The sequence below is a fragment of the Halichoerus grypus genome, chromosome 6 (genome assembly GCF_964656455.1).
Source record: "Halichoerus grypus chromosome 6, mHalGry1.hap1.1, whole genome shotgun sequence".
Classification (NCBI taxonomy): domain Eukaryota; kingdom Metazoa; phylum Chordata; class Mammalia; order Carnivora; family Phocidae; genus Halichoerus; species Halichoerus grypus.
In genome coordinates this window covers 115479315-115503160 of record NC_135717.1, presented here as the reverse complement: position 1 = coordinate 115503160, position 23846 = coordinate 115479315, and the positions used below count along the sequence as shown (strand labels likewise).

The 23846-nt window shown below is 48.2% G+C and overlaps 1 protein-coding gene across 1 annotated transcript; it reads left to right on the top strand.

Moving 5' to 3' along the window:
- The first annotated feature begins 414 nt into the window (after positions 1-414).
- Positions 415-18753, top strand: ARF3 (ARF GTPase 3). The gene is made up of 5 exons (XM_036121138.2): positions 415-603; positions 13471-13711; positions 14766-14876; positions 15112-15236; positions 15787-18753. The coding sequence occupies exons 2-5, from the start codon at positions 13564-13566 to the stop codon at positions 15946-15948; spliced, it is 546 nt and encodes a 181-aa protein (XP_035977031.1). The 5' UTR covers positions 415-603; positions 13471-13563; the 3' UTR covers positions 15949-18753.
- Positions 18754-23846: the final 5093 nt, after the last annotated feature.

The following is a 23846-nucleotide window of genomic DNA, read 5'->3' as shown; positions in this document are numbered from 1 at the left end:
AGATGCAGCTAGCCGTGGTTAAGAAATAAAGATGTGGTCTGGAAGAATAGGGTGGGCCACAGCAAGGGCTCCTCACTCGTACCCGGCTCCTGGCTTTGCCTCTCCGCCCAGCCCCTTCCAGTGTGGCCAGCACGCAGTTCCAGTCATTAAATTTCAGGCATGGCCCTGGAGCTTGCAATTCTCACCTCAATGCCCACTGCCTCATCCCCACTTCCCGGCTCCCGCCTCCGCCGCCCGCAGCCTGCAGCCCCCACATCGGCCCCCGCCCAAGCTTCAGCTCCTGCACCCGGCTGCCTCTGCTGCAGCCGCTGCCATGGTGATAGATCTCGCGAGAACTGCCGCTCGCTACCGCGCAGTTCTCGCGCGATCGGGGAGGTGGGAAGTATCCCGGTCTGGGGGTGGGGGTGCGCCGCACAGCTCCTGTCGCCGTCGCGGCTTCCGGTGCTAGGTGGAGGAAAGGAAGGAGGGAGCTGGGGAGCGGGGCCAGGGGAGCAGCCTTGCCGAAATCGGCTTGGGGGAGTCGGAGGGAGCGGAACCAGTGCCGAGCGGAACCTGCGGGGGCGGAGGCGGCGGCTGCGGCGGCGGAGCTGGGAGCAGGAACTGGTGAGGGGCTGGGGAAGGAAGGCGGGTCCCGGTAGAGGAGAGGCTCGGGGTGGGGGATGAGGAGATAGACCCCCCTCCCCCCGGCACTGCCGGGCACGGAGCGGTGTGGTCCTTCCCACCTGAGAGCTCGGGGAGGGGGCGCCGGGCCAGTCTCTCGCCTTCCCCCACATTTGAAGGACGCGGAGCTGGGGTGGGGGTGGGGGGCGCTCACGAATCTGTGCTCTGCCTCGCACGCGGGGGCGACCCGGGCTGCAGTTAGGTTCCCCTCGCCTGCAGGAGGTGGGCTTACGAGGGGTCGGGGTTGAGGTGGAGGAAAACAGTCCAGAGAGAGGTGATGCGGGGGCGGTGATGACTGTTTTGTATCCTTTTCCTGTTAAAGGGCTAGGGAATGCCGCTTTTTCCTACCCTCTCTCCTGCTCCACCTTAGTACTAGGAGACCAGAGCCTTGCAGCGGTGACACCCTGTACTCCCTTCATGGGGCAAGGGTGCGTAAGGGATTTAGGGATCAGTCGGCCAGGCAAGCTAGTGGGGCACCCCAGGGGCACTATTCCGGTAGAGGTTGCGCTTTGGGTTTTGGGAACCACACGTTGGGACCAGGGCAGCAGGTGGGGAGCGGGAGGAGAAGAGGCAGAAGAGGGTGGGGGGATCAGATCTTGCTTGGAGAGGAGAGGTGGTGCCTTCCTCCCCCAGGCAAAGCGGGGGCGGTCTCACAGGAGGAGGGAGCAGCTAGTCGCTGGCTCTGAGTTTGTGTCTTCCAATCCGCTTTCTTTCTTTAGGAAGTACCAGGATTCCCGGAACAGAAAATGGAGCCATTGCTTACACCAATGTTTGAGGGAAGGAGGGGGAGGTGGAGTTCCCTGTTAACCCCGGCCACTTGCATAGCAAAGTGGTAGCTCCTCTTTTGGGGGAGTTCCCTTCTTTCTGGGTTGTATTACTGCCGGTCTCCCTCTGGCCAGGCCAGGAGGAGTGTGGCATGTGGTCAGGAGTGAGAAGAAATAGTGAGATCATCTGGTTGAGGGAGAACCGTAACTCAAAACCTGCCTCTGCTGCTGTTGGATTGGGTCACCCCTGGTCTATGGCATGAAAGTTTTATGGATAGGAGAATGCTGCAGGAGTCTGATTGCTTGGGTCAGTGCAACAGAACAGAATCTAGTCTCTGCATACTTTTCTCCCGTGGCCTTAATCAGGTAGTGACCATCTTTGCTGCCATTTTGTCTTGAGCTTCTTGGGTAAGTGTCTCCACTTGATATGACTGGAGTGGAGCAGTGAATTGGTTATTGCACATTAGACCTGAGTTTGAATAACATGTCTCTAAAAGCTCATTTTAAGAAAGAAGCTTGGGGCGCCTGGGTGGCTCAGTCGTTAAGTGTCTGCCTTCGGCTCAGGTCAGGATCCCAGGGTCCTGGGATCGAGCCCCGCATCGGGCTCCCTGCTCTGCCGGGAGCCTGCTTCTCCCTCTCCCACTCCCCCTGCTTGTGTTTCCTCTCTCTCTGTGTCTCTCTCTGTCAAATAAATAAATAAAATCTTTAAAAAAAAAAAAAAAAAAAAGAAAGAAGCTGATCCACAGAGGTCACCTGTTCACAGAATGAATCATTGACCTTCGATTTAGCTGAGAAGGGCCCCCTGTGTATCACATATTTACATGCTTCCTGCCTCCCAGCATAGAAATTATTATTATTACTATTATTTCAAAGATTTCATTTTTTATTTGAGAGAGAGAGAGAAAGCATGAGCAGGGGGAGAAGCAGAGGGAGAAGCAGGTTCCCCGCTGAGCAGGGAGTCTGATGCTGGGCTCGATTGGGATCATGACCTGAGCTGAAGGCAGCCGCTTAACCGACTGAGCCACCCAGGCGCCCCCCAGCATAGAATTATTACCTTGCATCATCAAAAATTTTATGTGTAAGTCTTGTTTTTCCAAAGAGATGAAACATTTTGATTGCAGGGATTGGATTTCATGTTGTGTCTCCCACAGTGCCTAATGCAAACAGTAGGCTCTTGGGATGAATACAGGATGTGAATGGGTAGAACTCAACAAGCTTTCTGACTACAGTTTAAGTAAAGAGAAAGAGATGGCTTGGCTGTCAGGGAGAGTGCCTGGAGATAGCTGAGTGAGGGTACAAAGGCCCTTGGGCATTGTAATTACGAAGTCATGGCCTCTCCACCTTCCTACGAGGCACAAAACAGACATGGATAATGGAAACTAAGACCGAAAAAGAAAAATATTACTAGAACACAAAGTCATTATTTATCTGAAATCCCAGATCTCCTGCTTCCCCACTGTGGGCAAAGATGTTAAGTCCTTCAGAGTATTGTCAAAATTGGAATTCTGGGGATTACAGAGGAGAGAGCCAATGTATGTATGTGGTGCCTGGCACAGAATTGGTGCCAGTGAATGGTAGCTGCTATTATTAAACTGAATGCAAGTATAAAGGAGGGGTGGTAGCAGGCTGGAAAGAGTGGAAGTGAAGTCTCAAGTGCACAGAGGATCATATTGTGTGTGTTCATTTCTGCTACTCTCTTTCCACTGGAGTCATATAATAAGAGGAAATGGACTCAGAGGATAGTGGGTGGGATTTGTTGCTTAGAAGGAGGAACTTCTTTAAAACCAGGTTTGTTAAAGCTGAGTGAATAACAGGGAAATTGTGGAATCTGCTTCCCCATACACCTTTAGAAATGGATGCCAAGCAGCCCGAGACTCAAAGCATATCACCGTTTTTGGCTCTCTTCACCATTTTTGTTGCGGGTCAATTTAGAGGCACTATGGTATGGTTATTTAGAGTGTGGACCTTGGAATCAGACAAAATTGGGTTCAAATCCTGCCTCTGCTAATTACTAGTTTTATGATTTTGGTGAAAAACTTGTCCTCCTTTAGCTTCATTTTCCTCATCAGTAAAGAACATGATAATGATAGTACCTACTTCATAGTATTGGCATGAGAATTAAATGAGATAATACATGTAAAGTAGTTAGTACTGTACAAAGCACATAGTAAGCCCCAAATAAATGTTAGTTGCTATTAATAATCATCATCATAATAGCAATAATAATATGAGCACTCAGGGCTGCCTTAAAGGAGAGGAGGTTGACAAAAGAATAACTTGCCGCCTGTGTAGAGGGATGATTGTTACCATGACTTTCTTTGCTGGTCGTAGGCTTATGAGCAATGAAATCTTTTTTCAGCATCAGCCTCACAGAGGCAGCTCCTGCTGCCTGAGTGGGAGGTGAAGCTGGAGCAAGGCAGGGGCCCTGGACCATCAACTTGGATGCACGGTGAGGATGTGGGGGCTCAAGAATAGTGTTCATGTTAGAAAAGTCAGCATGATTGAAGTAACGGTTGACTCTTTCATACAAGAGCACTCTAAATGACCTAGGTCAGGGATATAGATTCCTGGGTCCTTTTATTTTAGGTCTCAATTAGTATTTCAGCATCCTCCATTTCCTGGGCCACTCTTTTCATTTAGTCCTATCTCCTTTAAATGTCTCCCTCTGAGTATGTTTTAGAATGTACTGTATTAAGGTCCAGAGTTGTGATATCTGTGTAATTTTACCTGCTATACCTTTTCAACATCTGTTGCAAATACAGGTAAAATGCTAGTAAAGCTTTTTGATAATGAAAAGACATGGGGAGCATGTGGAAGTTCCACAAATGTTTGAAGGCTTGCATTATAGTCTGGGAAAGAACTGACTGTGGTAGGGATTCCATGAACGTTTTAGAGCTTTGTATTGGACTTCTACAAAGGATCTGCTGTGCCATATGGACCCGAAGGGACATGGCTTGGGAATTCATGGATCCACCATTATCACCATATTCCTGAAGAAAGATGAGATGACTGGGTGTAGCAGATCTCATCGTACCCTTTAGCTCTTCCATTACTGATGAGAGCCTGGTATAACCCTTCCTTTATGAGCTTTTACATTAGAGCGTCAGGCATGGATGTTTAAACTTCAGCATGATTTAGGATGCAGGAGAACATTTGCTCTCTGTTGCAGTGGTTTTTGACCCCCTTTTCCTCTTCTGTTAAAAGGAATTAAACGTTACCTTCTATAAAATCTTATTTGAAGTCTAATACATTGCATGGATAAAAATGGAGCTGCTCTGGTGGTGGGGTAGAGGGGAGGAGCATAATTAGAGCCTCTCATATAGTTCTTCCCCCACCCCCAAGCCTGTGAAGCCCATCCAGGGAACCCTAGGGCTAGGGCTAGGGCTCGGGCTCTGAGAACATAGCAACCATTTCTCGAGTTTGTCAGATACAGGAAAAGGATCAGGGATCACCTATAGAATACTGTCTTCCTCAACCTCAGAAATGTTTTACCACCATCAGTAGAACCATACTCCTCAAAAGCAAGCATGTTAGTCACTAGCTACAGATTAGTCATGGTGCTGGAGACATGAAACATGAATAAGGCATGGTCCCTGCTGACAAGGGCTCATAGTTTAGTGAAGTACTTCCCCAACCTTTTGTCATGGCATACACAGAGAATGGTAATAGTGAGAAAGACATAGTGCTTGCAAGCTGAGATGACTGGCCCTTGGGCTCTAGCCACCTTAAGCCCTGCCTAGCCATTTAGTACTGATGGGATGTATGGCAGACCTGTAATGCGTTAAAGGCACATAATTTTTTTTTTTTTAAAGATTTTATTTATTTATTTATTTATTTTTAAAGATTTTACTTATTTATTTGACAGAGAAAGACACAGCGAGAGAGGGAACACAAGCAGGGGGAGGGGGAGAGGGAGAAGCAGGCTTCCTGTGGAGCAGGGAGCCCGATGCGGGGCTCGATCCCAGGACCCTGGGATCATGACCTGAGCCGAAGGCAGACGCTTAATGACTGAGCCACCCAGGCACCCCAAAGATTTTATTTATTTATTTGACAGAGAGAGACACAGCGAGAGAGGGAACACAAGCAGGGGGAATGGGAGAGGGAGAAGCAGGCTTCCCGCGGAGCAGGGAGCCTGATGCGGGGCTCGAGCCCAGGACTCTGGGATCATGACCTGAGCCGAAGGCAGACGCTTAACAACTGAGCCACCCAGGCGCCCCTAAAGGCACATTATTTGGGAAGTTCCAGCTCTGGAAAGCAAAACAGACAAATGTGAATAAAACATTCTATGGTGAATCCTAGAGTAGGAGTGTGTTTGAGGTGCTAAGGGATCACACGTAACTTATTCCCCAAGCTAGGTAGTTCCCTGTTTTCTTTTCTTCTTTTTTTTTTAAAGATTTTATTTATTTATTTGACAGAGAGAGACACAGCGAGAGAAGGAACACAAGCGGGGGGAGTGGGAGAGGGAGAAGCAGGCTTCCCGAGGAACAGGGAGCCCGATGCGGGGCTTGATCCCAGGACCCTGGGATCATGACCTGAGCTGAAGGCAGACACCCAACCGACTGAGCCACCCAGGCGCCCCAGTTCCCTGTTTTCTGAATCCTTAGACTGCTCTGTAATGGTGGGCCTTGTCTAAACCATAGCTTCCTTTGTCATCTGTTCACCAGCAGCTCGATTTTGACCTGTGAAGTGGGAACCAGATTGGAGCAAAGGTTTATTAGGGCTTTAGGCTGACTGCTTGTGGAATTTCAGTGCTTTTGTAATTAAGAAAGCATAGTGAAACATCAAAATAGTAGAATCCACAGGATTTAACTACTGATTAAATTTAGGAAGGAAGAGTAGAAGAGTCAAAAATGACTCCCAGGTTTCTGGCCTGGGTGATCTGGGGGCACTTCGTTAGCCAAGAAATACAAGAGGAACAAATCTGAGATTGAAGATACTAGTTTTTTTTTTTTTTTTTAATATTTTATTTATTTGAGAGAGCATGAACGGGGGGAGGAGGCAGAGGGAGAGGGAGAAGCAGACTGCCCGCTGAGCAGGGAGCCCACCGCGGGGCTCTATCCCAGGACCCTGAGAGCATGACCTGAGCCGAAGGCAGATGCTTAACTGACTGAGCCACTCAGGTGCCCTGAAGATACTTATTTTTAGATTAAACTTCAATTTTGAGGTGCTAAGGTGTGAAGCCCAGGAGAAAGGCTGAGCTGGGTATTTGGGAATCATCTGCACAGATGGTAACTGAAGCCATAAGAGAAACCAGGATCCAGGATGACAGCCGTTACTGGCTATCTACCCAAAGAGTAATTCTTCCCCTTCTTGCTTCTGACACAACCCCTAATGTGTTCAGATGTTGGGGGTGGGGGTATAAAGATACCCTTCCCCAGCCCTAGGGTATGAAAACTGATCAGCCTAAGGGATGTGGGCATTCCATTTCCCTTGCCAGTGACTGAGTCACAAATGGTCATGTACTAATTCTAGCCAATAAAATATAGGGAATGTCTGCTGGGAGCATCTGGGAAAGTTTTCCTCAATCTTAAAAAAAAGACATATGGCAACATTCTCTTGTCCAGCCTTTAGATGTTGATGTAGAAGAATGAGATGCTGGAGTAATTCCAAGAGCATGAAGAGACAGACATAAGAACTCTAGGATGTCAGAGCAGAAAAATGGAGAAAATTTGGGTCCTTAATAACACTGTAGAGCTGGTGGATTAAAAAAACAAGCGTTCTAGCTCTAGATTTCTCCCTCTCTCTCTCTCTGTGTAGGGGAATATACATAACACAATTTACCGTTTTGACCATTTTTAAGTGCACAGTTCAGTGGCATTAAGTACATTCACACTGTTTTGCAACCATCACCACCATCCATCTCCAGACCTTTTTCATCTTCCCAAACTGAAACTCTGTAATTGTTAAACAATAACCTGCATTTCCCCTACCTCCACCCCCTGGCAACCACCATTCTACTTCCATCTGTATGAATTTGACTAGGGTGCTTCATATACATGGAATCATACAATTTTGTCCTTTTGTGTCTGGCTTATTTTACCTAGACTTCAAGCTGTATGCTTTAATAAATCTACTTGTCATTTAAGCCACAGGTGTGTCTTCTATCTTTTGCAACTGATGCTACTCTAACTGATATATCTAGGGAGTGTGTGTACAGTGGGACAAGAGAAAAGGCCAAAGGCAGAAACTTGGGGCACATCAACATTTAAATCAGTAGGCAAAACAGAGGCCAGGAAAGAGAGTAAGAAGCAACCAGAGGGGCCAAAAGGACATCAAGACAGTAAGACATCATAGACACCAATGAGGAAAAAACATTAAAAAAAAAAGGCAGGAGGATCAAAGGTTGTAGAAAAGGCAAATTAAAATAAGGCCTGAAAGGGGCGCCTAAGTGGCTCAGTCAGTTAAGTCTGACTCTTGGTTTTGGCTCAGATCATGATCTCAGGGTTGAGACTGAGCTCCGCCGCGGCCCCATGGACAGCCCTTTTCCTGTGGACAACGAGCAAGTGAATCAGAACAGAGAATCGGGGCTGTTTCAGAATATATGGCCAGATAAAAATGTGACCAGATAAAAACTAGACTCATTTGTTTCTTTGGAACGTCCCGTGGTGCTGCCCTCTAACAAAGCGTTCAGCTTGCCCTGTTCTTAGAAACTGACCAGCTTACAACCATTTCATCTCCTGATATTCCATAGCTGCTCCAGTGCCTACAACTAGAGCCTTGACTATTCAGAACACTATGATTTCTTTTAAAAAATTTTTTTTAAATTAATTGATTTATTTTTTTAAAGATTTTATTTACTTATTTGAGAGAGAGAGCACAAGGTGTGCGGGAGAGGGAGAAGCAGACTCCCCACTGAGCAGGGAGCCTGACCACGCAGGGCTCAATCCCAGGACTCTGGGATCATGACCTGAGCCTAAGGCAGAGCCTTAACTGACTGAGCCACCCAGGCGCCCTGTTTTGATGTTTCAAATCTATCTTTTCGTTTTTATTGCTTCCTGTGGTTAAGAACTTTTGATTTCTCGGCTGTATTACTGTACCTCCCACATGGTCTCTCTGCCTCAAGTCTTTTTCCGCTTTTAATTTACACCCAAATGACTGCCAGGATGGTCCTTTATTATTATTTTTTTTTAAGCAAGCTTTACACCCAACATGGGGCTTGAACTCACGACTCTGAGATCAAGAGTTGCATCCTCTACTGACTGAGTCAGCCAGGTGCTCAGAAAGAATGGTCTTTCTAAAGCACATACTTGCTCATGTTACTAAGTATGGCCTTCAAGGCCCTTCATGATCTAGCCCATTCTTACCTCTCCAGTGTCGTCACTTCCTTTTACTCACCATGTGGCATCCAAATAAACTGACTCTCAACTGCACCTGGCTTTGGCTAGTAAAAAGTGCTGTCTCTAACTCAGGTATTTATGCCTTTGACACACGTTCCCTCTCCCCCACTCCCTCTTCTTTATTGTTTGATTACTTCCTATTCTTCTGTCGGGAGTCAGCTCGGAGGGTGACCTGGGAATCATGTCTGGGAATTACCCTTTACTCCTTAGTCTTGATTAACTGCTCCAGCTTGCTGTCCCCATAACACTATGTGCTTATTCCACTCTTACTCTCGTGCTGTTTTGTAATTCTGTTTGCTTGTCTTTCTCTCCCACTGACTGAGTTTCATGAAGGCAGAAGTTGTCTTCCTCTCTGTATCCCTAGTTCTGTATACCCAATAAGTGCTTAGTGAATGGATGGAAGCTGACATCAGAAGCTATTTCTTGGCTTTGGGAAATCTCTGAGTCCAGTAGAAGTCATTGAGATATTAATCTAGGAGTTCTTGTGTGCTTGTGATTACAGTGCTCTTGAGACAAAAACTTGGAAAGTTTATAGAGGTCACAAGCCAGCTGTGCTAAGGAAACCAAGTACAGGCAGACCCTGCTTTTGTTTCCTTACATTTTATCGGTCTGCTCCATTGGCTGTACTAAAAATAGCATCTCTATTAGTGATATCGCAATGTGAAAATTGTCTGGGAACAAAGCTGCTTTTAGTGCACCTACCTGGCAGCAGAAGGTTTGGGAGACCTTGGTCTTCCTTTCCCTGGACCCATGCAGCCTGAAGAGGAGGAGGTGGTGTCAGATCAGAAGTCCCCTCAGAGGTAGGTGTCGTAGGATGCAAGCCTGAGTCAGCCACCAGAGTCGGGGGGGGGGGGGAGTTGTGTGTGGCAGACTGAGTGTGACTCTCAGAATCACTTGGAGAGTGAGGCGGGCATGTTCCTGCAACACACACAAGCCAGGATGGCTGAGCAGTCATGGCAACAGCCTGCCTCTCCTGGGGGGGGGGGGGTGGGCTTGGGGGCAGTAAGTAGTCGTCAGTGAGGACATCCTCAGATGAAGCTTAAATCAGGCAATGTGTTTGATTGAACTCCTGCAGTGTTCCACACGGATTGTACTGGAACACACCTTAAGAGCTCTTGTTATTTGTACCACTGATAACAAAGCTTGTGGCTGTAAAATAGAATGTTGAGGTATACTTTTTTAATAATAGGGATATTGCTGTAGTCCATTTTGCATCCTAAGCCACTCATCTTCAGTTTTAACTGCTGATTCCTGGTTTCTCACAGCCCGTGGAACCCTGGCATTTTGCCCTTTCCACACAGGAGTGCCATCTGTGGTAAAAGAGAGTAACTATAGGCTGTACAGTACATAGGGAAACAATCCAGGGTTTATGTATTTTTTTGCCATTCTGCTTCCCAGAGCTTTTTTTAGGAATGCATTATGGGTGAAAGTAAAAATCGGCAGTATAACCCAAGATTTGTGTTCATGACACAAAGCTGCAAGTTGCCACCATCCTCGTGGTAGAGGCCGCGTGCTATCTGGTGATAGGGACAGAGAAAGCCAGGACAAGAAAACCAACACCTGCTTTGGAATGCTCATCTGAGTCCAGCTCCTGATTATATTAAAGAGGAGTCATAATGTCCACTAATTTCAAGGCGTGGCGCTGCCCCCAGAGGACACACAGTGACTACGTGGGCATTTCATCAATTATCCATCAGGCCCATTGCGTATTAAATGGCAAGAGAAAATTCCATCGATTTTAGTCTTCTAGTCCTTTTATGGTGTTTCCAAACCAGTCTTGGGGTCACATATGGTGTGGAAAATGGCCAAGAATTGACAGGGGATCTAAGAAACCATCTGTGCTTTCCACAGAGATACCGAGTACTGCTGGGGCAGAAGAAATATAAGGACATCCTCAGAGGAGGCTTAAATCAGCCCCTGTGCTTGGTTGAACTCCTATAGTGGGCTTGGCACTGGGAGTGGGGACAGATCCAAAATAAATAAAAGGCATAGTCCTTGCCCATGGAGAATACAGTTAAACTGTAGAGATGGTAAATGTACAGACTTCTAAGAGAGAAAAAGCTCCATGAAGTAGTAAGTGCCACATGAGTGGCTCAGATAATTCAGGGACATGCCAGGAAAGAGAAATAAGTGTAACACTGGGATCAGCTTTTGAACCAAGACGTTAACTTGCTAGTTTAGCAAACAAGCAAACCAAAGGACAGTGTGTGCATGTTTTGGGGCCAGGGGTATTTTTCAGCCACTCACGGTTGGTAATCCTTTAATCAGCAATTGCTTCATTCATGAAGGACAGCAAGATAAATGCTTGGTATAAATTCCAGTTCAGAACCTGGGCCAAAGCCTACTACCAAAGCCTTAAAGCAAAGTATCATCTGGAACTGGAGAAGAGGAGGCCTGAGTAGGAAATAAGATCAAGACTAGGAAGACTTGGGGAAGTTTTAATTTCTGGAGATGAGGGTGGCAGAACCAGAAGTCTGACTACTACAGATTGCCAGGGTTGATGGAATCTGATCTTATTAGCTGGGCAGATGTCCCTTCCTGCCTACAGATCCTCCAGGATCTGTCTGCCTGGGTGGGTTTAGGCAGGATGGGCAGGGAGGATGGCTAGTGGGCGACTTGGCTGAAGTTGAGCCCTAAGGTTGAGCCAGGTCCTCTCCCTGGGGTGTGAGCCCTCTGGGTCAGGGGCAGGGCTCATCTGAGGAACCTACCAGGAGCACCACGCCTGGCTCATTAGTGGATGTCTGGGAAGGCCTTTGAAGATGAAACACTCCATAAGCACTCATTGTTTCTGTTTTTTGGACAAACTAGTACTTTGGTCTCCAGGGGCTGTCGATCTGGCTCCTTTGTACTAGTCTGGAATTTGCTGCAAACTGAGGAGAGTAGGAAACAAACAAAACTGAAATAGTTTTTGAGAAAACAGCTCAACTCCCACTAAACCCCCATGCTTTAGCTTGTAAATTAGATTCCTCCCCATCCACCTTTCACATTCTTGGGTTTGGGTGCACTCTGTCTTGACCTGTTCCTTCGCCTGCTGGGTTTGGTGTGTGTGTGCCTCTGGTTCCCAGACTACGGAGAATGCCAGCAGCTGGCATATGGTGATTGCTGAATAAGCTGCCCGCGGACGCCTGTCTCCTGCAGGCACAGAGAACTGGCTGCCATGGGCGATCCTGAACTCTATTTCATTGGCTCAGAAATGCATTTCTGTGGCCATCCTGTGCCATAGAGAAGGGAGGGAAGAGGAGAGGGAATGAGTGACTCCAGGATTCTGTCTTTTGGGGGCAATGGGTGGGGTGGGAAGATAGGCACTTTGTGCCTTCGTAGTGCTTCTTACTGCCATCTTCATGTTTTCAGCAGATAATTTGTTAAGATCCTAGTATGCACCAGGCATAAGTTTCCAATCAGTCTTAGTGAGCTGCTTAGTAAGGTCAGTATTAGACCCTGGGAGTTTTAGTTCATTTGTTCAGCTGCTATGTACCAGGCACTATTCAAGGTACCAGGAACACAGCAGTGAACAAAATAGATAAGGAGCTGACATTGTGGTAGGAGAAAAACAGTACAGCAAGAAACAAACGTGTGATGTGTCTGATGGTGATAAATGCTATGAAGAAAAATGAAGTGGGATAAATGGGGTAGAGAGTGATGTGCGATCCACAACCATTAGAGGTGGTTGTGGAAGGCCTCTTTGATAAGGTGATATTCAGATGGATACCTGAAGGAAGTGAGGGGATGCTCCATGAAGGTTATCTGGGAGAGGAGCATTCAGGGCAGAGCGAATAGCAAGTACAAAAGCTTTGAGGCAGGAAAGTGTCGGGGAATTGAAGTGGGGTAAGCCAAGAGAAGAGTAGTAGGAGATCTAATGAGAGAAGCGGGAATGCAGATTGTGCAGGACCTTGCAAGCCACGGTATGGTTTTGGATTTTACTGAAAGGGAGACAGGAAGCCAAGAGAGGGTTTTGAACAGAGAAGCAGCATGACCTGATTTTGGTTTTAAAAGTAGTCTGGCTGCTATGTGGAGAACAGACTGAAGGGGGTTAGGGAGGAGGCAGGGAATGAGGTGACTGCCTCATTGCAGGTGAGAAAGTGGAGAAGCTGTCCTTGGATGGGCCACGATGAGCCTAGGAATGAGGGGTAGCCTAGGCACACCGTTGTATGAACAGGGCACAACTTTCACCTTATTTCTTCCTGATTAATTTTGGTGTGTGGAAGGAAGGTGGAATCGCAGACATACGGAAAGGGAAGAAGTGAAGTCTCTTGATTTGAGCATGGACCTTGGGAACCTGGCAAGCCTGAACCTTGTCAGGAGTCACAAAGAGCCACTCCTCATTCCGCTCCCTCCTCTCCCAGCCTTTCCAGGAGTCTCAGGGGAAGGTTGCGGGAGGGAGGGGCATTCATGGTCTTGCAAGGCCTTGTATGGTATAGAGTGTCAGAACTGAAGGGACTTCAGAAGTCATCTAGTTCAGTCCCCTCCATTTATAGGGGCAGATATGGACGGGGGGAATAACTCATCCAAAGCCACACCGGTACATTATGGCAGAGCAGGGGTCCTGAGTGTTCACGGCTTTGTCTCCGCTCCCAAAGACTCAGGATGTTTCTGAGTGGGACTTGATCTTCATAGCTTCTTATAAATTCCAGCCGTGACTTTGGCAAATCCCATTTACATGAAATCCTGACTAGCAGATGTGTTAATGAGTTTATGTTTCTTTGCCTTAGGATCGAGTTCTCCATACTAGGGCCCAGGCCAAAACCAGACTGCCACTGCCCCCACTTGAGCCCTCCTGTCCTCAGAAAGTGGTTGCTGTGATCATGGGTAATATCTTTGGAAACCTTCTGAAGAGCCTGATTGGGAAGAAGGAGATGCGCATCCTGATGGTGGGCCTGGATGCTGCAGGAAAGACCACCATTCTGTATAAGCTGAAACTGGGGGAGATCGTCACCACCATCCCCACCATTGGTAAGGGCACAGCTTAGATGTAAGCTTTCATGCCAACAGCTGGGCCAGGCAAGGGGCCTATTCCTAGATCCCCCACCTGGCCACCAGGCAAGTCTATGCAACTTGGGGGGATTCAGGGAAGGATGGTTATTTAACTTACTAGCAGGTGCTGGGGCTGCCGTTTGCCCACCTACCCGGGCCCTCTCTGATGCGGGAACTTCCGCAGCCTGGCACTGAACAGTTGCCCTCAGGCACTGAGCTGGTTTGTTCTCTGTGTTGTTTGGAAAGCAGGTGAAAGGCTTTGATGTTCCTGCCAGAGGCCAGGAGTTGTTTCACTTTAGATCCTCAGTGGACCTGATCCTGGTTAAGACCTGCCTGTGGGAGGGAGAACGTTTGCCTTATAGATGGGGCTCCAGACCATCATTGTCCACTGGTTCTGCATTTGGGGCTCCAAGACTAGAGCTCACTTTTTCTTCACTGTGTTTCCCAGGCCCTACATTTTAGCTGCGGCAGACTCGTGATGGCTGAGGTACAGGAGTGGGGCTGAGTCATTTCTTTGCAGGAGGGAGAGGCAAAGACAGAGAATGAGCAGAGAAGGTTAGCTCATGTTACCAAGGGGATTGTGAACCTCCAGACTGGCCCTCCTCATCCTCTTCCACTTTTTCTCTAAGGTTTTTTTTGTTTTGTTTTGTTTTTGTTTTTGTTTTTTAAAGATTTTATTTATTTATTCATGAGAGACAGAGAGAGGCAGAGAGAGGCAGAGAGAGGCAGAGGGAGAAGCAGGCTTCCCGCGGAGCAGGGAGCCCGATGCGGGACTTGATCCCACGACCCCGGGATCATGACCTGAGCCGAAGGCAGATGCTTAACCATCTGAGCCACCCAGGCGCCCCATCTAAGGTTTTTTTTTTGGCCTTTAGGCTACTAGGTCAGGGAATACCAGGCCTGAGGAAGCCTCAGCTTTCTTTCCTTTGCTAGGATCAGAGCCAGGCTGGGGGAAACAGAAACAAACCACTGGGGTATTGTTTGCAGGCCTGGTGTTTGAGGCCAAGTGGCCATTGTCTGTTTTTTTCCAAAGGGTTCAACGTGGAAACAGTGGAGTACAAGAATATCAGCTTCACAGTTTGGGATGTGGGTGGCCAGGACAAGATTCGACCTCTCTGGAGACACTACTTCCAAAACACCCAGGGTATGGCATATGAATCGCCCAGCTTGGCATGGGTTGGTCGGGTGTGAGCAGAAGGTGTGGCTGTCATTCTTGGTTATGGGCAGCCAATCCTTGCCCTGCCACAGCTCCTAGGGGTGGGAGAACAGGAGGAAAGGGAGCAAATATTTGGAGGGTGTATGGAGGGTGTTGTCTTTTGGTGGTAGGGATGATGGGAGTTCATCTGCTGTCTTATGCAGCACATGCTCTGCCTCCCTAGGGTTGATATTTGTGGTCGACAGCAATGATAGGGAGCGAGTAAATGAGGCCCGAGAGGAGCTGATGAGGATGCTGGCAGAGGATGAGCTCCGGGATGCAGTGCTCCTTGTCTTTGCAAACAAACAGGTGAGACTTCTCCCCACCCTGGATTTGAGAGAGGTCAACCTGGCTGTGGAAATCCTGGGCATTGGGGCTCATTGTAGGGGAAGCCCTGTGACTGTGTTCTCAATTTTGGAAGTGTGGGGAATATGATTAGCTGGCTTCTTTATGTTCCTCTTCTTGTCCCCTACCCAGCTTTAATTAGCAACACTTCTGTCCTCAGGGATTGGTGTGGTAGATACCTCAAATCCCTCCTTCATCTTCCCTGTTGTCTAATTTAGTGGAACTCCCCTCACTCCTATAGTCAGACAGACCTGATTCTTTGCCCAGTCTGAATCACCTCTTCACTTCCCTACAGCCCCGTATTTGGTTTGCAGCTCCCCAGTGGAATGACCTTTAGCGCCTTGGATCTGTGGTTCTGGGATGAATAAATCCAAAGCAGCTCTTTAGGACCTTGTTCTGGTTCCTACAGTGGAGGAGGAGAGGGTGCTGGTACACATCTCTTTGGTAGATGGGTGTTCTAGAAGCCTTTGAGAGATCCTGAGCCTCCTTTTTGTGTGTCTCCCTCATGCTCCAGGATTTGCCTAATGCTATGAACGCTGCTGAGATCACAGACAAGTTGGGCCTGCATTCTCTGCGTCACCGCAACTGGTACATTCAGGCCACCTGTGCCACCAGCGGGGACGGGCTGTACGAAGGCCTGGACTGGCTGGCCAATCAGCTCAAAAACAAGAAGTGAGAGCCAGGCAGCCCTATCCGACCACCCCACCTATCCCTGACACACCTACTGTCTCCCTGCCCCAGCCCTGCCCCTTCCTTCCCGTTGCCAGTGTGGCCAGGGCCCTGGGTATCATGTCCGCATGCCCAACAAGAGCCTTGCCTCCCCTGCCTCCCCTCCTCTCCCCTGTCCATGACCAGTCCCCAGTTGCTGTCCTGATGATGAATCATTCCAATTTATCGGATTTAAAACAAAAACAAGGTTGTTATGGTTTCATGGGTGGCCCCCCCTCATCCTCTGGGGTTTGGGAGGTGGGGTGGGGTATTCTCTCCGTTCGCTTCGTTTGGCTCTGGTTGCTGTGCTCTTGGCATCTCAGTCCCTTCCCTCTCCCCACAGGTTCCTCTCCTACTCCCCGTCTTCCTTTCCTTTGCCACTCTCTCCCTGTTCTACATGGAAATTGCACGGGCCTCTCTGTGTGTGCGTGCATGTGTGCGCGTGTATATACATGTATAGAGAGATATATATGCGGGGGCCAGGGTGGAGGTGTGGAGTGCAGCTCGGTGCTGGGAGCCAGGTCACTGCCCACTCCAGCCTATCATCTGCCCCTCCCATGTTGGTGAGATAAAGGGAAGAAGGTAGAGGGAAGGCTGCCCCAGTCTTGAGCTGGTTCCTCTCCTCTCTGCAGGTAGGTTTTTCTGGATGATAGGACAGATGATGGATTTTCCACCGCCATCTTCCTTGTACCCCTCTCTACATCCTGTTCAGGGCAGGGGGATGGTCTTTATCTCTAGATGACTGTTCCCAAGGAGATGCTATTCTGCCCTGCCTTGTTACTGGGAAGGAGAGAAGAGCCCACTCACTCTTATCAGCCCAGTGTTCAGCTGATCCTCCTCCTCATCCTTAGATCTGTTCCTCAGGAGCTTGTGAGGAAGATGGGGAGAGCAAGACCATGGGGTGTGTTTGGGATCCAGGGCACTGGGGGGTGGGCCTCAGGTTTTCCATCTTCACCCTCTTGTGTTGTTAGGAGAAGGTGAGGCATGGATCAGTCTATTCCTGCCCTCCCATGCCCCCCCCCCCCAATCTTCTGATCTTGGAGACTGGGTGGTTCATCTGTCCTTTGTCAGAAGTTTCCTCACCCTAGTAGTCCTACTGACCTGACCGGGGCTGGCTGGGTGGTTTAATGGGGAGCAGGGGAGTGGGGGTGACATAGCAGACCTCAGTTTCAATTCCCCTATTCTCCACTTCTCTCTTTTTCTAGTCTAGGATGTGCTGAAGGCTGAACATTTTCTGTTCTGTTTCTAGACCCTCAGACTATCCTGCTGTCCCTCCTCACTCCACCCCAACAGTTTTCTCCTGCCCGTTTCAGCCACTTCCCATGAATCCATTTGAGGTTGGAGTGGAGGAAATTAGAACTCTGAAGTAGTTGTTGGTGCTGGTGGGATGCAGTGGTCTTCAGGGTCCTCCCCCCATTATTATGTAGTTGTTCAGAAGCTGCTGCTACTGCGTCTCTCTGTTTACAGGGGGCGCTTGTCCCTGAGGTCCTGGCCCGGGTCCTGACTTTGCGGTTTCTGTGAAGCCGTGGCTTTTCTGTGGGCTCCTGTGTGTGCTGGCTGCGCCCTGAGCTCCAAAACGGCCGCCCATAACCCTTCTGCTATGGTCAGGGCCCCGGCACCCTGCCCTCCCCCCTCCCCCCCCCCCCAGAGCATGGCTGAGGGACCCCTTCCCAGAAGGACTGTCCCAAGCCCCACCCCATGGGGCCAGGCTTCCTGCCACCTTTGTCTACAACAGGCAGATCAGTACCCCCACCCTACCCTAGGTTGAACTGTGAAAGAGAGGTTCCAGGGGTGTCTCCCTCAGTGCCAGTTCCTTAGTGATGTACTGTTTACCCAAGATGCAGTGGGAGTGTGCAGGTCTCCTGATCTCTAGGCCTGTGTGTGTGTGTGTGTGTGTGTGTGTGTGTGTGTGTGTATTTGGTGGCAGGGGTGAGGGGAGAGGTATGCTGGAGCTTCTAGTTCATTTTAACATGTATTCACTCCCCTGACCGCACGGATGCTTCCCTCCACCCCTTTCCTTTGCCTCTGCCTCTGTTTCCTCATTTTTTTGCTCCTGCCCCTGTTGCCTCTCCCCTCCTGAACTGTTGCCTTTGCCTTCTCAACTCATTCACTGCTGTTGCCTGTCTCCCCTTTCCTTGTTTCGTTCCTACTTAGGATTCCCCACTCTTGGTCTTTGCAGTAGCTGAGGATTTTACCTCTTCTCCTGCCTCCCAGTCTGACCCTCCCTAGTTAGATGGCAGTCCCAATTAGGTTTTTCTTATTTAAGGCCCACCCCTACCTTGTTTTGGGGGGCTCCAGAGACCAGTGGGCCTGAGGGTGTTAGCAAGCAGCCTTGGAGGTTGCCTTGGTGCTGCTCAAGGATCCATCCAGCAGGGGGGGGCAGTAAGTGATCTTGGTAGTATTCCTGGTTGCTAGGCCCTTGGCAGGGGTGGGTGGTCCTTTCTACATTCCCATTCTCCTAAAAGCTCTTTCAGGATTGGGTTTCTCATTCCATTTTTGCCTGTTCCCTCCCACACTCTCCTCTGGTAGATTTCATTTTATGCTTTCCTTTGTTACAGCCTTTTTCCCCCCTAGAGATTCCCCTCTGGGCCCCTCCCCCAGCAGAGTGTGTTTTGTGATGTTACAGTAGTAACTGCAGTTCTGGTTTTTCTCTTCTTTTCTCCTCTGGAATGTAGACTGTATATGTTCAATAACTCACCTCCTCTCTCCTTGCCCAAAATGTGGGATACGCGATGACTGTGACCCTGGTTGGAAATTAAACTTGTTTTATGCAGCTTTGGAGCAGACCTTCATCCTTGATGTGCAGCAGCATGGGACAGTATTTAAATGGTGAGGGTACTTCTGTCTCTGGTCCCTCTCTCTAGACTGCTCCTTCTCTCAGCAGAGGGGTAAAGGGCACACTTGACAGGGGGAGAGTGAGGTTATGGAGGAACTTAGGCTTATTTCTACATTGCTTACTACTTTCCATCATACTCTGGAGGGGAGCCTGAATGAATTGGGCACCAGAATGCGAGGGCTTCGTGACTTTGCTCTTTTAGTTGTAAAGGATTTCATCCTGTTCTTAGCCTTGTTTATCACCTGTTGGTAGACATTAGGGACTTCATTGGCTAGAGGGCCCTGAACTTGGAGTGACCCACCCTGCCTCCACTCTCAGATCTCCCTAGCCCTGTGCAATCAGGTGCTTCCGGTTGGAACAGGGTCCCCTCATCCATAGATTGGAATCCCCTCACCTATCTAGTTCTGGACTTTGGCAGTGGTAAACATGAAGGGTAAAGGTCTGGATGGTGTAATGAACTTGATCCTCCTTACAGCTATGGCCCTGTATCATCTCTGCTTCAGGCATGCGGTTCCCCATTGTCAGGATGCCAAGCCTCATCCAGAGATTCCACAGTGTCTTGAGGGAAAAGACAAGCCTTTGCTCTCCCAGCCCACTCCTGCCACTACTCTCTTCCTCTCCTGCTACTACTGTCTGGCCCCAGGAAAAGAAAAAGATGGTGCTCCCCTTCCTTTGGTGGGTGAGGTCTTGGGGAGCTAGGGAGGCCTTCCCCACTCTCACCACTTTCTTAAGCTTTGGGGACAGAGACCTTCCCATCTTGATGTGGGAAGGGACAGGATTTAGGCATACAGTAAGTTTGAGAGCCCCAAGTACCAGTGTGAAATAAATCATTTGTATTCAGTTACCTCTGTGCTCCTCAAAAGTCCTGCTTGGTGACCAAGGTTACTGATAAGAGCACCTTTGCCAAGTGCTTTATTTATACATTAATAAGCATATTCCTTCTAGTACTCTAGCCCCTCATAAGATAATGATAATGGAAAGGACTTTAGCTGGATGGCAGGTCAGTGGGTGTTTTGACCCCTGAAGAGGATGACCTAGTCCCTTTTGTCCCTCAGTACTCCCATTTAAGATGCCAGGAAGGAGGTGGGGGGAGCCCTCTTGTGGCAGTTCGCTTAAACTTTCCAGCTTTTGAGGGCACATGGTGGGATGGGGGAGAGACTTAACCTGGAAAATACATGTTCAGCATCCAGCTCTTAGGACAAATAGCAACCATATCTGCCCAGAACTTGAATAGCTCTTCAGTTATAGCTTGACAGAAGACTTGGGGCCCAGGGTCTACTTCAGAATAATTTGGGCAAGGGAGTTTCCAACATGAGCCTGGAGAGAGCCAGTGGAAGGCCTTGGATTTGTCTGGGTGGGATGGAGGACAGAACTGTCCCCTTCATTTCAGAGTTTGGGGACAGTGACAGGGAAAGTGAGTGTGGTATGTAGGAGTTTCTCAGACTTGAGGTATAAGGTCTGAAGGCTCTTGAGGGTTCACTGCATCACTTCTAGTTCAAGTGCCAGATTGGTCAGAGCAGAAAAAACAGGTATTTACTTAGTACCTTTTAGGGTTCCAGACCTGTGCTAAGAAGGAAGTCAAACCACTGTTCTGATGGAGAGACCTGGGAATCCATTTCTGGGATGCTCTGAAATCCTTTGGGATATCCATCCATAGTGCAGCACGTGGGGTAGTGAGAGTTGGGGAATAACTGTGTGGGGGATACCCCTTTGCTGCTGCTTGGTGCACAGGGGGGTGTCTTTGGGCAGGCAGTCATAGTACTAAGAACACTTCTTTTCCAGTTCTGAAGGGTGTGGAGATAGGAGGGCTAAAGTCCAGCTCTCTACTTTCTAACCTGGTAACTGGAGGGATAGAGTAAGTATCCTGCTCGTCACTGGGGAGCAATAGGATCCAGAGGCCTTCCTTCCTCTGTAGGTTTTTCAGTCTAATTGGGTTTCCTGGCCCTGGCTGCTGGGATTGGGTAAGAATGACCCCGAGTTCCTGAGCAAAGGGAAGAGAAGGTTAAATCTGAGGAAGTCCAAACCTTGGGAAAGGGAGCAGTGCAGTGGCTGGAGGTCTGGAAGTGAGGAACGTGGGTCAGGACTGTACACCGTCACGGCTTGAAGGTGAGTGTCTGCTTGTGTGTGTCACTTTGGCCCTGAGCTGCAGAAGAGAGTGGGCTGAATGAGGGCATAACCATACCTAGAAAGAAAACATTTGGTCATCTAAGGTATACATGCCCTTGAAAATATGGCATTAGATTTTGAATCCAGATTTACATATGCTGACTCACAGGCTTTTTGTTTATTAAGTCTGTTAAAAATAAACATATTAAAAATATTTAAAAAGCAGTGCCCTGCTTACTGTCTGGCACATAATAGGCATTCAGCCTTGATGAATGAATAAACATCATTGTCCTCAACCAAACTGGACCTGGTGGGCACCCTGTGAGTCCAGGGGGCTGTGGTAGAGTTTCTTCTACTCGCTGACAAGACACCTTTGAAGGTGGAGGCCTTTCTAGGAGTGGCCCTCTGATTTCAAACTTGTGCCTCCAGTCAGGGTTGTGCCAGCTTCCCTACCTTTCCCACAACCATCTCACCTTCCTCTGTCCTTCAGGTTCCTCTTAACTTGATCCAAAGGGAAAGCTCCTTCCTCCCGGTTCCCTTCTGGGCTCAGGTGGGCTTGTGCTGCCCTCTGTGGGTGATATTGTTGTCTTAGTTTTGCCCGATTCCCACACTGCCCCCCCCCAACTCCACCCCCACTTCCCCTTCCCATCCTGGACAAAGCCTCAGACCTGGACTGGGCAGGAGCCTTCCAGCTTCATGACACTGTTGCAGTCAGCCCACGCATCAGAGCAGTGTGCGCGGTCACAGCTTTGCTCAGAAACCTTCAGTGGCTTCCCAGGCCTTCGTCTGACATTCAGGCTCTCCACAACCAGTTCTTGCTTCCCTCTGCAACTCTCTCTCTCTACTCCTCTGCCGGAATCCATTACTTTAGCCAAACTGGGCCACTCATTTTCCCCAAATAGCTGACATCTGACCTGCTGCCTTTATTCCCCTTTCTCACTTTTTAAAAAATACCACTTTTCTTTAAGATCTACAAAGCTGCCCGTGACCTCTCTAATCACAAGGACTCTTCCCTCCCTCTTTAGTTTCATTAGCTCAACTCATTCAACATCTCCCACACATTCCCTTGTATTCTTATATATTGTGGTCATTCATTTAATATTTAATTTTAAAGTTTATTTTTGTAACCAAAGTAATTTTCATTGCAGAACATCCAAACAAAACATAAGTATACAGAGCGACATGTGGAACCTGTTCCCCTCTACTTTTCTCACTCCCATTCCCAAGGTAACCACCTGTGGCTATTTAGTGTGCCTCCTTTTGGTAGTTTTCTTTTTTAAAGAGCTAGACCTCCACACATTTGGGGAGGGGTTAAGATATAAGTGGACTCCTTTCATATCTATTATTCTTGTTTTTTTTTTAATTTATTTTTTAAAATATTTGTCAGAGAGCACAAGCAGGGGGAGCAGCAGGCAGAGGGAGAAGCAAACTCCCCGCTGAGCAGGGAGCCCGATGTGGGACTTGAGCCCAGGACCCTGGGACCATGACCTGAGCCGAAGGCAGACGCTTAACCAACTGAGCCATCCAGGATCTATTCTTGTCCTCCTCCTCGCTTTTTTTTTTTAAAAAACATAAGGGTATATATATTTGTCTTGGAGGTTTTCCAAGTTAGTATAATTATACATATATTTTTTACAGATTTATTTTTATTTTAGAGAGGGAGAGCATGAGCAGGAGGGGCAGAGAGAGAGAATCTCAAGCAGACTCCACAATGAGCGTGGAGCCTGACTCAGGGCTTGATCTCACAACACCGAGATCACGACCTGAGCTGAAACCAAGAGTTGGATGCTTAAGCAACTATGCCACCCAGGCACCCCAGTATAGTTAGATATTTTTAATTCTATTAAAAGTATCACATAGCAAAAAGAAAAAGTATTACATAGCATAATATTTATTCAATATAAAACACATCTGTCTAGAATCTGTTATACGGGGGGGTATTGTGTAGCTAGTACCTAGGGGACTCCAGGCGTGATCGTAACCTTGTCCTTGCCATCAGTGAGCTGGCTCTTTAGAGATAGGGAGAAGTGGGGCATACACAAACAATTGCAACACAAGGGAAAATATAATAATGTCCCCCAGTGTATGCTAGAAGTTCAGAAATAAGAGAAGTGACTTCTAAATAAGGGAATCAGGACTTTACAGAGGAAGTAATATTTGAGCTTGGTTTGGAGGCAGCTTGACAGATGAAGGAAGAGCATGAGCCAGGGCACAGAGATGGAAACACATGACGCAGGTTCATCTGATGCCAGACCACAGTCCATGAGCAGGAAGAGGATTTGGTTCGATTCATAAATGTTTATTGACCCATCTATATATCAAACACCATACTAGGCAATGAAAGTATAGGAATGAGAAAGATGAGGTTGCTGTCATTAAAAGGGCTTCAATTTAATGGAATAAAAGCCAAGTTTGGAAAGGCAGACTAGGACCAGATGGTCAAAGCTTTCAACTGGCACGTCATGGAGTCTGAATTTTATTCACTGGGCAATATGGGGCCATAGGCTCCATGACTGGAGCTGAGCAGATAGCAGCAGTGTACAGAATGGGCGAAAGTAGGAAGAGGCTGGGGATGAGGGACTTAGAGTGCTCTCTCTCTGTCTTTTTTTAAACCAGATAGAAATTCATTTCTACCTCAGTTAAAAAGTGTCTGGTGATAGACAGTCCAGGTCTGGAATGGTGGCTCTACGGTTATCTAGACGACTTCTTTTTTTTTTTAAAAAAGATTTTATTTATTTAGGGATGCCTCGGTGGTGCAGTTGGTTAAGCGTCTGCCTTTAGCTCAGGTCACCATCCCAGGTTCCTGGGATCAAGTCCCGCTTCAGGCTCCCTGCTTAGTCTGGAGCCTGCTTCTCCCTCTGCCTGCCGCTCCCCCCTGCTTGTGCTCTCTCTCTCTGACAAATAAATAAAATCTTTTAAAATTT